Raw genomic sequence first — 17067 nt, 5'->3', positions numbered from 1 at the left:
TCTAACATAGATCACTGCCCAGAGTACATTCATAAGGAAAACTTTTTAAAAAGCAGGAATGCTAAGAGTAATAAATAATTCCCCCTTTTACACAACCAAAGTATACATGGACAATAAGTGCCTTCACATCTATTTTGCTCTTACGTAGTTTTTGACTGTTGTAACTTATTTAAAGGGAAGGAAGAACATCACAGAAGAAAGAGACAGAGCTGACCACATCGTGGTCTCCTTGCAGGGAGGCACGAGCTTCAGAATTGCTGCCTTTCTCCCTGCTCTCACATCTCCAGAGCACATGTGTCTATCGTTTCAATAGATGTATGCATTTGCTTTATATTAAAGGGTCAAAGGATTGAGTCATCCACACCTCTTCTATTGTAAAAAACAGCTGCTTCATTTTCCTCCCTCCTATTGCTGTAAAAAGACTGAGCATATCATGCAAACAGTCTTCAATGAGGAACCGAATTTAATTGAACTAGGCTATTAGCATTTAAAAATATGCTGTGCAACTGAACTTCTGATTAATGTGTAATACATATTCCCTGAGTAATTACACCACTGAATAGTCACCATGGCCAGAGAATTCACCCCAGAATCCAAGGGCTGGGATGGAGATTCGAGGACATCGAATTGAACCCGGACCCAAACGAGGGCCCCAGAGGGGTCCTCCCCCTTGTAGGAGCTGTTTTCCTGATGTTAAGCCCTCAGCAGCTCCACCTCTTCCTCCCACTTCTGCCCTTCGGGGCCAAACGGGACATATAACAATTCTTCAAATGCTTGGCGGCAGCCACCGTGGCCCCTGCTGGCCTAACATCCTGCTGCCTTCCAGGGATGCTCCCACGGATGTTTTCTAGACTTCTCATCAGCTAACCATCCTCTTCTGGAGAGCTTCCAGCCTGCTTTTTCCCTGAAATGGGTTGTTCAGAAGCGCACAGAGAACACTGCACGAGGCGGCCTCACAGAGGATTCTCTTTACGCCATTCTTATTAGAACCCTCATACTTTTTTCATTCTTACCTCAGATGTGTCATCAGCTCACGGCCAACCTATTGGAAAAGCGCCTCTTTTTATCAGCTCCCCTGGGCCTTGGATAGCAAAGTCAGATTGATACCAGGACCATGCTCAAAGCCCTTCCAGCTCAGGCTCCAGATAAGGAGCCACGCTGAGGATTCCACAGGTGTGGCTGGCTACCACCAGACCACGCGGCATGGAAACAAGGGTAAAAAGCATCATTATGAGACCACTGACGATCTCCAGAGAGGGTCTTTTCACGTGTCCCTGTAATGATCTTTATGTTTTTGACATACGTCTATAGCAACAGAACAGCACAAGCCCCTGGGAATTTCAGTTTGACTCTGAACACAAAAGGGGGCCCTCAGGTATCTCTTCCTTGTACCTCACGTGGGCGTTATCACGGTCTCTCGTGGGGCATAAATTACTCACAGACTCACTGTTCAAAAGCAGGGTGGGTGTCACTGCTATATCTGAGTCCTCACGCCCTGGCACGGTCAAGTCCATCCAGCAGGCACTTAACAAACATCCTTACACTGAATTACCTGGTGAGGACAGCGCGTGGTCCTCGTGCTCTGGCATGCATCTTATCCAGCACCATATGCTTCAGTTTCTGATAGTATACAGGTCCAAAATAGATATAGGCTTCCAAAGGTTCCCTAGGGAGAAGCAGAGATTTTGGTCCAAATGAAGGACTAGTCTAAGTGAGAACAAAGGCAAAAGCTGCTCTTAACTTGGTCACATAGAGGGGCTGTGACAAACTGCCTGGATGGTTTATGATTTTCAGCCCTTGAGTATTTAATGAAACTTAAGCTAGCCAATAAGCTAAAAATGATACATAGATCCCTTTGAAAGATGGCATATAATACAGGCAATTAGGCTACAATTGTGGGAAAGACACAGAAACTGCTTGGCCCCAGAGAGCAGCACGAGGACTCATGAGCTTCGGGGAAGCCAAATTCAGCTCAGGCCCCAAATGGAAAGGGCTGTGCAAGGTCATGATGGTCTTCAACCAGGAATGAGATGACTCCCCGTCAGTGATCTGGCAGGAAGAGTCTGAGGTCTGAGTAGGAATTAGATCAGATAACTGGGGAGACCCCTTCCGATAGTAAGATTTTCATTTTCTCCATCTGCAACAAGAGTAACCAAGTTAGCGATCCCTTTTTTTCCTCTCCTCTCTGTCTCCAGTGCTCAGAGGGAAGGAGGACTCATCTGCAGTTCGATGGGCTAGGGCTGCTAGGCAGGTGAGCAACACGGCACAAACAGTTCACACACAGAGTCCTCTGAGACTCCCAAAGCACTCTCCTCGTGCCAACAGCTAAGAGGCAGGGAGCTGTGTCAGGGTTACTATCCCCACTTTTACAGAGGGGGGGACTGCGGCTGACATGACTGAGGGACTTTCTTGTCCGTGGGCACATCCCTAGTAAGCAGTGAAGCTGCGATGTGGATCTGGATTACCCGACAACCAAGTGCAGGGCTCTTTCTACCATTCCCCAGCTTCTCTAAGCCAACAGTCCTCATGGTGCGGTCTGGGGACCCCCGAGACACCCTGAGGAGCTTTCAGGGCATCTATAAGATCAAAACTACTTTCATTGTAATATAAGATGTTTTAATTTCTGATGCAGGCAATATCAATACATGTAACCCACATAAAACTATTGGGGGGGGGTCCTGAGATGAAAAACTTCAAGAACTGCTGCTCTAAGATACCGTTACTCCATCACCAAAGAAAAAAAGAGTTTTACGCAAGGTATTCTACTCAGCCAAACCAGAGAATGCAATAAGGCATCGGCAAGCTGGGATCAAAACGGTTCAGGCTGTCTGGGTGGAGGGAGAGAAGGATTTCCCAACCAATGAATGAAGAGGACCGAACCACAGCCACGTGCACAAAGGTGCTTCTGAAGAGGACACACGCCTGCTTGATCATCCTAAAATACCTGCTCCAACATCTCAGGCATTATTCTGGAAAGAACGGAGGGGGCGCTTCTCAAATCAAACGACCTCTGCTCGATTTGGGGTCTATACAGACGATGGTTTTAAAGCACACTTACAATGCTGAACAGTAGTGAGCAGGATTCCTTATTTATTGAGCATTTTCAAGTCTGTCAAAAGCAGTAAAAACCACTCTTAACAGATTTTTACTAACATTCAAGAGATTTAAATACTTAGAAGAACAATATAAATTTAAGCTCCCATAATTTCATCTGAAAACTGATTTTATGCAACTGACGTGTACATAAAGTTGTCACACGTTGTTATGTTTTCCAATTTACTATTTTAACCTTAAGAGTTTCTGCCCCTTCGTCTTCCTCCGTAATCTGAAAATACACTCAAGTGCAACAGGAAATTCCAATATTTAAAGGAAACTTTTGTGAAATGAAGAATCTTTCGGAATGGGAATAAGCATCCTCCTAGTACATGTTTTCAGAATTTGGATTTCTGCTTATTGAAAGGGTGACACATGAACAAATTTAAGGAAATCTATAGATGTTCCCTCACCCCCCTCAACAAGAACACCCCACTTCTTTCAAAGTGTGTCAGCGCAGGCCCGAATATGCTTACCCAGTGATGCCAGATGTTACATAGTCTTTTCCCAAGTAGTTATAACCGTGACGAACAAGATCTTCACACACATCCTTCACTTTGCTGCCTCCAAAAGCTGTCCCGTAGTGAAATTTGCCATCAAGCACTCCAGCCTTCCCAGCCAACAATTCAATCAGTTTTCCCACCTGCATCATGTAAATAAGTCAAATCCTTCCTGGACTTGTGTGTGTATTGAGATCCTCTGTCATACCTAAATATACAAGAGCTCACAGGACATTTAAGAAATCAAATGTCAAACTCAGCTTGGTCTAATACTATTGGGTGAACACCTGTGCGTGTGCGTATGTATGAATTTCTGTGTTTGCATGTAATAAAAATGATCTATTATGCATGTCACTTATGCACACAATTATTTACACGTGCGTACACATATTTTAAATCTGCCAAACAATCGAGGGGACTTGCCTCTGAAGTTTCGATATATGAGAGCTTCAAGGGTTTATGATCACGTAAGTACTGGAGTAAGACAGGGACCCTTACCTGGATGGAGATGTTCCTATAATATACCATGGCAAACAGAACCACATTCTGAATCAACTAGGGAGGTTGTCTATTGAAAAGGAATGCCTCACAGTGAGAGTGAAGAACCCTTTGCCATTTGTCACGAAACATCTATGATGTGCAAAGCATAAAGCTAAAAATGCAGGGTGAGATGCACAGTTCAAAAAGACGCAGCTTGGACCTTCGTGGAACTTAAGGCCCAGTGAGAGTATATAACACATACACGGGTAAAGAGAATACCAATTAATCCGGACTTCACTAGGTACTTCATATAATAATAATCCAGGCATGTAATTTAAGCTTATTTCTTAAAATAATTCCATTTTACATTAAAACCAACTGATATGTACTGAGTATATACTAGGATCATGGTCCCTTAGAGAGTTCTCTGTGTTGGGCACTATACAAGACAAATCCCCTTGGATGTTTAAAATAGTAGTACAAACGTCCAGAAATCCACATGAGACAAAATTTAAGAAAGGAGGTGATCATAAGAAGCACTGAATTTGGAATCAGAGGACCTGGGCTCAAATCTAAACTCAACCATCTACAGCTGGAGTGACCTTAGACCAATCACAGAGTTTCAGTTTCCTCATTTGTAAAACAAAGGGGCTGGACTAAATGACCTTCTGAGGTCCTGTCCAGGTTTGAGTTGAGGCTTCTACAGTGTCAGACATCTACATACAAACATACAAAATATGCCTTATCACCCAAACAATTTAGAAATCTTCATTTACAAAGACAAAATCTGACTCCCTAAGTATAAATGGGATTTGGTGTGCTAGGACTCACGCCCAGAAGGGGTTACACATCTAAACTAAATAGGACATGGGAAAGGCAGGCGGGGGAGCACTGTACAGTAAGTAGATTTACTCATAGGAGAAAATGCACGACCAGCTGGGGGAAGCCCGGTAAAGAATATCAGGGTAAGATCAACTAAAACTGAAACAAAAGCAGAATTGTCACCGGGGAGGAAAGAAATAGGTGAGCTCAGGAAAAACATCAGCAACCCAACAAAAAGGCCTGGCACAGCCGTGATGTAAGTTCAGATATCCACATACCTGGTTTAGGCTCTCTCTGTTAAAAGTTAAACGGTTACCAATTCTCTGGCTTGTCCTAATGATAATGTGATGCTTTTAAAAGGCCAAGGAACCACTGGACCAACAGGCAGGAGGAGGAACAACTGATATTCATGCCCCAATTTTTACAAAAGGAACTGGTTGCTGAAGAGAAGATGAGAGGGAGCGTGATGGGCCAGGGAACAATCAATCCAGCCCAGGGCATGTGACAAAGGCAGGGAACCAGGCACGGTCTGACCTGCACGTGAGATACCAGAGCTAACTTCAACGAGGTCAGAGAAAAGACAGGCAGAATCCCATGGAACAAAATTCTACATGTTAAGTCAGTCCAGAGGAGACAGGAAACATTCAAGACTGATATTCTGAAGGCATGAAGAAAAACAATTCCAATAGGGAGAAAACAGGCAGATGTGGATATAAGAGAACTCAATGACCAATCCTGGACTTTTAAAAGGCAAAAGAAGGCAGAAGGAAGAGCAGAAAATGAATGTGAGTAGAAAGGCATGGAATCGTCCTGCAAGGTCACTGTCACAGGAGATCAAGCTCAACTGTCTATAAGCATCTGAAGACTTCTGTAGAATCAGTAGCCTTATTTGGATTGGGCCCCCTGTGCCACAAGGCCACACTAGAAGCAGTGGATAAAAGCTGCAAAGCGGCATATTAAGGCTGGGTGTCAGGAAAAACTTTCCTTTTTTTGGGAGGTAACTGGGGTTAAGTGACTTGCCCAGGGTCACACAGCTAGTAAGCATCTGAGGCCAGATTTGAACTCAGATCCTCCTGACTCCAGGGCCAGTGTTCTGTTTATTCTGCCACCTTGCTGCCCTCAGGAAAAACGTTCTACGAAACCCAACCATCTGAGAGTAGAATAAGCTGGCACAGGTGACAGTTGCTTGCTGGAGTTCTTCAAACAAAGGACACACAACCATTTGTCAAGTGTCTGATAGGGATTTCTTTCTGGGGAGCAAGTTGGGACTGGGGACCTCTGAACTTGCTAGCAAAGCCGAGATTCTATGACCCGATTCTCAGGTACAACAGTGTCTACATGCTTACTTCTGGAAAAGATGAATGTGATCGTCTGTACAAAAATCTCTCTGGGTTTTATTTGTTACCTTTCACTAACCCAGAAGTAAGTCCAAGGCACCTGGTTCCTGCTTCTCATGGGCCCTGATTTTTGCTCGGACCAATTAAGATGTATGAGTAACATTCATTAAGTGCATGTTATATATTCAAGCAAGAGATCCCTCCAAGCTAGTGGGTAACTTAGACATCCTGATTTATTATAAGTAACTTACCATATTGTTAGAACTCTATTTTTCATTTTTTAAAAATACATTCTTAATGATTTTTTATTTCCATGGAACTTAGAATTCTCAACGTAGCTCTCTTCCACTACCCTTCAGAGAGCCATTCTTTATAAAGAGTTAAAAAAAAAGAAAAAGCAATTGGACAAAACTAACCAAAGCATCAAAAGAGTCAGACATCTTGAGTGTTGCACACCCACAGATCCTGACTCCCACTAAGAACGTAGACAAGTGTCTTCTCCTCACTCCTCTTCAGGGCAGGATTCAGTCATGATAATTTCGCAGCATTCAGTTTCATTTTCTTGTGGGTCATGTATTCTGTGTTCCTGGTTCTGCTGATTTTATTTTATTTTTTGCATCAGTTCGTGGCCTTCCATTCTTCTTTGTATCTAGCATATTGGCATTTCTCAAAGCACAGTGACTTTCTGTCCCATTCATACACCGCCCCTTGTTTTGCCATCCTCCAATCGACAGCCAAGAATCTCCTGTTTCCAGTCCTTTGGCACCACAAGAAGGAGCACTGCCTTTTAAAATGCACATTGATACTGAAAAAAAAAAGCCTTCTCTATCATTGTCAAAGTTATAAGAAAAAACACGAGACTCATGTTAAGGGTTCGTTTTTGCAAAAGTGACGGGAAGAAGAAAGGGTGAATAAACACATCTGACAAAGCATGGTCCTCCTGGGTGGCATGGAGAGCTTCAACTGTCTTTTTTATTTTTTTTAAAGTCATCTCTTGACTCAATTAAAATACAACAATGTTGACTAATTTTTATATTAAAAATTAAGGAGTATGTGGGAAAGTATACTTGCAGTTTCCTTTGACAATGGGAACAAATTAATTACTTCTATGGGGGAAAAAATGCCAGAAGTGGGTTGGAGAAGGCAGCATGTTGAGCTCAAACACTCAGTGAACCGACAGGCTCACTCTCTGACAGTGATTAAAGGGGTACATCAATAGTCTCCAACTGAAAAGTATGTTAAAGCCTAAAAGTCTGTTTGTCAGTCACTTGTTTGGAACTCAGAACACATTTTCCCATAAAGAAAATGTAGTTAGGTTCCCGAATTAGCCCACAAGAACCAGTTTAACCCATAATATACTTCAATGCTGTAACCAAAAAGAAATCAACCTGGCCATCCATACTTGTAAAATAAAGTAAATGTAAAACCATGTGTGGGTTGATTATATATAACTGAAAAGTTTTGGTGTGAACAAAATTAATGCAAATAGGAAAAGAAAGAAAGTTTGAGAAAAAGAGGGCAGAAGTTGAAGGAAGCTAAGATTACAAGGTAAAAATTAACTGAGGGACAAATCTTTGCAGCAAATCTGACAGTGGTCTCATTTCCAAGAACTCACTCAACTCTGTAAGAGTAAGAGCCATTTGGGGCAACTAGGTGGCGCAATGGATAGAGCACCAGCCCTGGAGTTAGGAAGGCCTGAGCTCAAATCCAGCCTCAGACACTTGGCACTTAATAGCTGTGTGACCCTGGGCAAGTAGCTTAATCCCATTACCTAGGCACCCTCCCCCCCAAAAAATAAAAAATAAGAGCCATTCCCCATTGATAAAATGATCAAAAGATATGATGAGCAGGCAGTTTCCAAAGAAAGAAACCAAGCTCTCAACAGCCATATGAAAATAGGCTCTAAATCACTTGTAATTAGAGAAATGCAAATCAAAACAACTCACATTCATTAGACTGGCAAAGCTGACAAAAAAGAGAAAATGACAAATGTTGAAAGCTACAGGAAAACAGGCATATTGATACACTGTCTGTGGAGCTGGGGATTGGTACAACCATTCAAAAAAGACAGGCTGGAATTATGCCCCCCAAGTTAGTAAAGTATGCATGCCCTGGGACTCAGCAATACCACTACTAGACCTACAACCCAAAGAAATAAAAGAGGAAAAACAACTCTGCCTACAAAAACGGTAGCAGTTCTTTCTGTGTGGGTGGTGGGGGTGGGGGTGGGGGGGCCGGCCGTTACACCCATCAAGTGGGGAATGGGGAATAAATTATGGTATGTGAATGTAATGGAATACTATTGTGTTGTGAGAAATGAAGCAAAAGATGGTTCCAGAGACATCTGGGAAGATCTGTACAAACTGATGGAGAGAGAAGTGAGCAGATCCAAGAGAACGATTTATATGATAAGATGAACATCGTAAAAACAAGCAATTATGAAAAACTTAAGAACGCCGATCGATGAAATAATCAACCATGATTCCAGAGAACTGACAAAGAAGAATACTGCGCACCTCAAGGCAGAGGGATGGTGGACTGATAAGAAGAGTGAGAAAAATATTTTTGGATGCATGGGAATTTGTCTTTCTTTCCTTCCTTTTGTCCTTCCCTCCTTCCTTCCTTTCCTTCTTCCCTTCTTTATTTTCAGGATGTGTGGAGGAGGTGGGAAGGAGAAAAAAATGCTTGACAAATTGAAAAAAAATTTAAAAAGATTCTCTGATTCTAATTCATGTTTCAGCTAGCTCTTCTCTGGTGAAATTGCCTCAGTCCCTGTAGCTTTTCCTTACAGGAACTTTTTCCAGAGGAATCATTTTTGGCATCCTCTATATGCTCTCCTGTTTCCTCACATCCTTTTGGAAATATGATAACCAAAGGTTTATCTAATTGCAGAACATAACTGAGAGATTATTTCCTGGATGACGTATATCAGGTTCATTTTAAGATAATGTTTTATAATTTTGATAATAGTAACATGAGCAGTATACTGCTCATTCATATTTACCTTGTGACCAACTCTAACCCTTTGCTTTTCTAAGCAGCGGTGGGGAGGGAGGAAAAGAAAGCAGTGGTTTGTTCTAGCCAGCCAATGAGAACATCCTGTGTTCGTACTGTTTGGGTTATTAATTATTTTCAACTTGATTACTCTCTTCGGTACTGAAAAGGATTTGATGAGGGGAATGATGATCGGCTATTCTCTCTATCTGGAGCATACCAGCAAGAGAAGAGAATCAGAGCAGGGAGGATTCTGATGGAACTTTAGACACTCTTGGCCTTCCAAGTGATATTGTGAATGACTTCTTGACGGAGGTCACAGAATGACTGTTCACACAGAGCTTCAAGAAAAGAAGAGATGACCACTTCTCCAGGATGGCTTAGACTTTTACCTTCCTGTAGGTCCGGAAAGGACGGAAGCAGATGATTGCTGGAGGGAGTCTCCTCCAGCCTCATTACTCTAGGATGAGAGTCTCACTGTTCTAAAATTCTTTTTGTTTACACTGGACCAGGTGCTTTTTAATTTTGTTTTGTTTGGCAATGGAGAGGAAAGAGTTGGGCACAATCGACCCTAGGTAAAAATGTGGGGATGGCACCATGTATACTTTGTATTTATTTATGTAGGTAGGCAAGCAGGTAGAGAGACAAACACACTTGGATATTTTCTCAATAGGTGTGCCATCAAGTGTCATAAATAAACTTATCTGAGTGTACCAACACTGTATATACCAATGGGCTAACGGGGAAAAAGACAACACCAAGATCTAGCTGGCTACCAAACTGCCTCACAAGATTAGCATTATTCTGATCCAAAGTATGCCATATTGGTCTGAATACGGTCTGTCCTCAAATGTAGACTGAACCATACAGAATTACTGTACTGTACAAAGTGAGATCACTTTGAAAAAATATAAACACACACACACACACACACACATATGCCCTGAAGAATAACAGCAACCATATGCTGCATTAGAGGCACTTTGCACAAGCTGTACTGGGGAGGCTGATGTTTGATCAATATGAGAAACACTATTCAAAATGTCCCAGGCCTGCCTTGGGAACCCAGAGACCAATCAGGACATTATGGTAAGGGGACCATGGGGAAAACCCCTCCCTAGGATGCCCAGTGTTGCCAAACCGCTAAGGGACCCTAGCAGGGTACTAATGGAATGAAAAGATGCCATAAAACACTCTATTCATCCGGAAGACGCCCGCGTGTGGAAGAAAATTGCTTAGTTTGTTAAAAGCAAGTTACTCAGGTGACTCTGATCTACAAAGCAAAGTTAAAAAAATGTCCCTTCTCTCTACTTAGCGTAAACACCAACCAAGGGCTTCCGTATGTGGGGGTGAGGAGGTAGCCACAGCAGAAGGATAGAGATTTGACTATTTCCCAGGTAACTTAGGGCAAGACAGCACTGTCTAAAATCTTTACTTCAAAGTTCTAAGTTTTTAATGCCTCCAGTGACAGGGACAAAACCACCTGCCCAACCTTTCTTGATTCTCTAAGTATATCCTATCATCTGCAAAGAGTGACAGCTTTGTTTCTTCTATGCCTATTCTAATACCTTTAATTTCTTTCTCTTCTCTGACTGCTAAAGCTAACGCTTCTAGCGCCATCATGAATAACAGTGGTGATAATGGACATCCTTGTTTCACCCCCGATCTTATTGGAAATGCTTCTAGCTTATTCCCATTACATATAATGCTTGCTGATGGTTTTAGGTAGATGCTACTTTTATCATTTTAAGGAAGACTCCATTTATTCCTATGCTCTCTAGTGTTTTTAACAGGAATGGGTGTTATATTTCGTCAAAAGCTTTTTCTGCATCTATTGAGATGATCATGTGGTTTCTGTTAATTTTGTTGTAGACAGGATCAATTATACTGACAATTTTCCTAATCCAATCTTTCTCTAAAAAGTAGCACTTTCTAAGGAAAGTCAAAGCAACTGACCGTCATCCGTGACGGGAAACCATGAGGGTTCATTATGATGTCAGGGCAGATTCCAGAATCACAGAACGGCATGTCTTCCTGAGGGACGATCAACCCACAAACACCTGGAGGAAGAAAGGTTTGGAGTGAAAGGAAATCCCTAATTTCATTCACCAAAGAATTTCCAACAGATCTCATAGACAGCCTGGTGGATCAACAATTCCCTCCAGGTAGCAGCTAAAAACAATGCACTGACAGTTTGCTCATCTAACTTGAAGCCTCAAATATGAGTGAATATTGGAGGTTTCACCTACAACCTCCTCCCGGTAACAATCTCACCCTTTGAGGGCAATGTCAGGAGGCTCCAATTCCCTCCCCCACCAAAGTCACAGGGACAGTTTCCTGATTCGATCCCCCCCACCTTTACTGTACATAGCTGTCATGCAATTAAACCAGGGAGAAGTTTAGGATTCAATTTTCAAATAAGAAGGGCTAATTTGTCTCTGATGTGCTCACAGGTCTGTGTACACAGTTGCAAATACTCAGTTCCTTTGTTTGTCCAAGGTTCCTGTGGCTGAGCCTAAAGGGCCTCAAGGAATCACAATGTCAATCTACAGGGTAACATACAGGGGACAGTTTGTTATTGGCTCAAAGTGTAAAGTTTAACAAGAAAAATCAATTCTTGAGCCATCCCCAGCATTAAGGACAGTAACTATGAATTAGGATTCCCGGACTCCTGGGACCAAAAACTCATAAAAAAGGTACAGGTTTTCTAAATGTAGCTAAGTGAACGTCGGTGTTATCTGAGCATCCACATCTTTTAGAAATGAAAATGATGCTACTAAACAAGAGGCCGGGTCTAGTTTGCTTTCTCTGATTTTTTAGTTACAGGAATACAAATAAGGAATATGATTTAGTATTGGAAAATCAGTTCACAATAAAAGTGGCTAAGGACAAGTCAAATGAGGAAAATGATCTTATGTCGGTCAAAGGATGCCAACCTTTCATCTGTTCTGCCTCCCAGAGTCACTGTGAGATAACGCATGTAAAATGGCTTTGTCAACCTGAAAGTCCCAGAAGACTGTCAGAGTATTTTGTATTATATTTAGAAATGGATCAAATCATCAGAACACTGAAAGGTAAGTGATTCTGGAAGAAACGTTCGGTGCACCACAATCACTCATTCTTTTGGTCTTGTGATCAACAATCAGAGTTAAAAAACCATTTTTAAAAACTCTGGCTTAAAGTCTAAAATTACATATATTTTCTAAAGTGCTGATGGGGGGGGTGGAGAGGAGAAAAACTACTTGCTTAATAGTACTCAGATTTCTGGTAGGCTGAATACACAGTTGTCACATTTGTGAAGCTGAATGTTAGGGTACTTATTTGCTTTATTATTGGGTTTCTAATGTCCCTAACACTAAAGCATCCCCACTGAGTCTGTGGATGGTGAAGTTAGCAGGCATTAGTAGGAGGTTAGCTAGTTAAGTACATTCTTATCTGTGCTAGAGTGAGGTTTAATCCTTCCTCACCCTGCTCTAAAAATCCATCATGTCCACATTGAATTTTGCTGACAAAACATTGGGACTACCAGGAAGGCTGGTCTGAAAAGGATCAAATTGTAAATCTAGGTTCACAGACACAAACATTGTCTGTCAGGACACAAAAATGTTAAAAAAAAAAAAAGTCAGTGAGAAGGCTGGCCCCATGACTTTTCTCCAGAAGGGATATAATTTTGGATTAGGGAGAGTGCTGAGAGATGGCTGATGTAGTTGCATCTCTTAAAAAAAAAATCCCATACTCCAAAACAAAAACCAGGCACCCCCCCTCACCAGTCAGTTCACAGGGGGGTGCTGGCGTCTACTCAGGAGGGGAGCTACTCCTCCACCCTCCAAGAAGAGAAAGTGGGGGTGTGGGGAAATAGGTGCATGAACTAACAGACTGAGCATGGCATGCTCCTGGAGATGGGAAGAGCAGAAAGATAACACGCTCTCCCCTTTTAAGTTTTAGCTGATGTTTTATTCCCAAATGCAGTCTGGTTATCAAGATGAGATAAATTCTTCTTAAATCTCCGTTTCTTAAGACTGTTGACTGAAATCTGATTGAAATCTAGACCACAACTCCCTTTCTGAAGACTCTTTTCTTACAGGACTTTTTTTTTTCTAATAAAAATGAAACTTTTGGTTTTTTTTTTTTTCCCCTCACTTTTAGGAAATCCCTAGGCTGCATCTGTACCAAGGGCACCTGTAAGCCAAAAATTAAATCTTCCCTAACTTAAAGTTACTTGAGGCTCTGAAGACCCTTTTCTCTGCCAAAATGGTTCCCATAGCAGACAGCTCTGTGTTGTTTGTTTTGTGTGAAAGTGAATGATAAAAGATGCATGAAATCGACACAGAAAGGCAGAACAGCAGAAAGAGCCGAGGGCTCTCCATCACTGCGGCTTCTACCCTCTGCTGACTCGCCGAACAATGGCGGCTACACATCCCTCCGCAGATCTAACACAGCTGTGCATTTCATTAAATGAAGAGCACTAGTGCCACAAGTAAATAATTAACTTATTCTGGTCCGCTGACTGTGCTTATGAGACCAGTCATAGCTGACAGATTTTAATACAAGTTAACACAAAGAGGGCATAATGAGCTTAGAAGTTAAAACAAAATATTTAGACAGAATCTGATGATCTCAAATGAGCTTGGCCAGTGGAAAAGTTCAGCCTTCAACAAAAACTTCCCCATCATAGCTCCAGATAGTTTCTTAAAAAACAAACAAGCAAACAAACAAAAAACCCCTTTCTTCAGTTTCAGAATTATCCATGCCTCTAATCAATCATAACAGCAAAGTTTCTCTTCATCCTTCACACAAAACGGCAAATCTGTATTTTCTCTAGGGACTGGGGCGTAAAATTCCTCCCGATATTTAAACTCTTAAATGTTATGGTCATTTTCCTCCAACGTTGGTTTAAAAATGTAAATGATATGCAGTTTGTTTCAATGGGTTAATACTTCCCTGAAAGCCCTAAAAGAGGATGGGCGACAAATAAACCATATCGAATGGAAAATGTTGTGAGGCAATTACCAATTTATAGCTCAGATGCTTACACAGCATTTCATATTTTAAAATAAAATCTCAGTCCCTGGCTCATGCTGGTTTCTCAACACCACTGTTTAGAGCACAACCTCCTGGCAGTGAAATGCAAATACACTGGGTTAATATGCCTAAAAAAATTCAAAAGGCCAGCTAACTGTGCGGTAGGAACTCCAGCTAGGGGAGCTTCTCAAAAACAGAAAACTTTTCCATCATTAAAACAGCAGCTTCTGATGTCACCAAGCTTAATACGGACTTTATAAAGATGAAAGCAAATAGGAAACTCAAAGCTCCTTGGTCCAAGGGCTAGTCTGCATCCAGAAAAAGCAAAGCAAAGGGCCTCTTCTCACAGTGGCTATGCCCCAACCAGACGACTGTGCTAACTTAGCGAGTCTGTTTTGGTGGCAAACCTTAACTTTTTAAGTGCGCTGGGTCTGCCCCACACCCTCCTTCTGATCCAGGGAGTCCTGATTCTCCCAGGAAGCATGTCCAACTACAGATTCTTCTATGTCACTTTTGGTATTTTTAAGCCCTCCAACTCTAGAGTAAAGGACTAGTTTGAGGTCCTATTTTAATCTGATTATAATTATCAAAATTAAGAGAAAAAAAGAAAATATTTTAACATCTGTTGAGCATGGGATAATTAATTATTTTACTGACAACCAACCCTTATTTAAATTCTGGCCCCCACTGTCTTATTATTTACCATTATTAATTAGAGTATTAAGACTGTTGGACCTGGAGTCCAGAAGGCCTAGATTCAAATTCAGCTTCAGATACCTGTTAATTTTATGACACTGGACAAGTCACAATCTCTGCCTCAGTTTCCTCACCTGTAAAATGGGGGTGATATACTAGCACCTTCCGGGGTTGTTGTGAGAATAAAAGATTATTAGTAAAATATCTTGCAAATTTTAAAGTGCTATACAAACGCTATTATTATTATTATTAACACATCTACACAGTACTTATGCTAATAAGGTTGTTTCATGTTTTTGGCTCCTCCCAACCCCTTTCCAGGTGAGGAACCAGAGATAAGTGCGGCCCGTGTTAGAGAGAAATCCTGAAACCCGTAACAAAGCAGAGCCTACCATCATCTCTATAAGCTGAGGGCCTTTCCCCTTCATCAGGCCGTAGAGTTCTCCACTACTGCTTCCTCCACTGGACCCACTATTCTATTAGAATATTTCCAAAATGGAAAACAACAATCAGAAAGAAGTTCAGACACATTCTGAGGCTTATAATGAGACAACTGAATAATAGCACACTGTACTGTTACTCGGCTGAACCAGATTAAGAAGCTTGCTCCATAGAGACTGACCACATTTTCTGCTAACTCTTAAGTGTGGCAAAGGACCTTGTCCCCCAGAGCTGAACCACTTGGGTACTGAGTGCTGGGCTGAAGGCATTTTATGGGGTTTTTCGTATCACTTACTACAGAGGAAGAGGCTGGGTGGTTAGCAAAGGAAAGGAGCTCCAGAACATATCCCCTTACCAGCTTCCACTAAGAAATTCGATCGATAAATTTGGGAAAGCTTTTTTACAGAATTTATCCCTACACCTTAGCTCAAGACACTCTTCCCCCAACCCCCAACTGTGGGCTATATGAATTCTCAGTTTTCTGTGTTGCTTTTCTATAATAAGATAGATTGTCTACTTTCATTTAATGCATCTTTTAGGGATAAAAGTTTCCTCTAGTCAGGAAAACTTCTTAGGAACCTATTAATAAAAATCTAAAACCAAAAAAGAAAACCGCATCTTATTTTCTTGGTCATCTAATTCTAAGAAGAGTAAGACGGTGTATTATATGATAGTGTGAAATGGACATCATTCTGACACAGGCAAGTGAGACTGACGCCCCTGTGCCAACGGGTAAAACTCAATTTCACTTTGACGGGCCTCAGTTTCTTGGTTTCTGAAGTGGGAGTAACTACTATCTACTGTTTTAAGCGTTGTGAGAAAACAATAGCTAATACCTACAGAGCACTCGAAGGTCCTGGCAAGAAAGCTTACTATATACAAATACAAGGTAGTATAATAATTACCATCCTCATCCTCATCATTAATGAACTCAATTATTCTCAGCAGGAAGCACACTGGCACAGCAAAGGGAATAAGTTAATGAACAAAGGTAGTAGCAGCGTTACTGATTTTTGCTGAAGGCGAAAAAAGAAGACCAGTCCTGGATGGATCTGGTTAGGTCATTTGTCGTTAGTAAGAGAGTTCCTATAATAACTTTAACCCCATCATGCCCGGGGCTGATAGTCTATAAAACTTGATAGAAGGTTTACTGCTAAGGAACGTGTCGCTAAGAAGGGACCAGGCCCAAAGAACGGGAGGAAAGCTTCGGAACCAACGTGTCATTATGGTGGAACAAACGTTTTGTCCAGAATAAACTTCTGTCTTTTGAACCTTTAAATAATCAGAAATCGGGATCTCTGCATGCAAATTTGAATCCTGAATGAAGCGATCCTTCCTCTCCCCTTTCCCTCCACCAATGCTCATTATCAAGTTAACCATTCCCCCTACACACCACTACCCCCCAATCAATCCCAAAAGGGAGGACAAAAATTGTCGAAACATAGTAGCTTTGTCCTGCAGCTGAATCATTTCCAGATCTATCACGTCACTGGGCACATCCTGGTTGACATAATTTTAATTCAGCTCTTCCTTACATGTTAACAGATAAATAATGCATAGGAAAACTTGATTAGCTTTCTTATTAAAACATCACTCTAAATGAGAGGAGGCGCTAGAAGACAACGCTGTTTTTTACACGGCTTTCCCATGAGCTGTGGAATGGTTTGATGTGATAAATTTGC

The 17067-nt window shown here is 41.6% G+C and overlaps 1 protein-coding gene and 1 long non-coding RNA gene across 2 annotated transcripts in view; one reads left to right on the top strand and one right to left on the bottom strand.

Annotated features, from left to right (window-relative positions):
• POLR3B (RNA polymerase III subunit B) overlaps positions 1 to 17067 on the bottom strand; it is a 147217-nt gene that overhangs the window by 10484 nt on the left and 119666 nt on the right. Inside the window, exons 24-26 of the mRNA XM_020982425.2 lie at positions 11183 to 11286; positions 3570 to 3736; positions 1553 to 1666 (exon numbers count right to left, since the gene is read on the bottom strand). Coding sequence (XP_020838084.1) covers positions 1553 to 1666; positions 3570 to 3736; positions 11183 to 11286 — 385 coding nt within the window. The remainder of the gene's footprint in view (positions 1 to 1552; positions 1667 to 3569; positions 3737 to 11182; positions 11287 to 17067) is intronic.
• LOC110205689 (uncharacterized) lies at positions 11293 to 15342 on the top strand. Its single transcript, XR_002323654.2, has 3 exons — positions 11293 to 11391; positions 12186 to 12300; positions 15266 to 15342. It is a non-coding gene; the product is annotated as an uncharacterized LOC110205689 (long non-coding RNA).

This window comes from Phascolarctos cinereus, unplaced genomic scaffold, assembly GCF_003287225.1.
Source record: "Phascolarctos cinereus isolate Bilbo 61053 unplaced genomic scaffold, phaCin_HiC Scaffold_1;HRSCAF=81, whole genome shotgun sequence".
In the NCBI taxonomy this organism is placed as follows: domain Eukaryota; kingdom Metazoa; phylum Chordata; class Mammalia; order Diprotodontia; family Phascolarctidae; genus Phascolarctos; species Phascolarctos cinereus.
The sequence above is the reverse complement of the archived record's forward strand: the minus strand, read 5'-3'. Positions and strand labels throughout refer to the sequence as shown.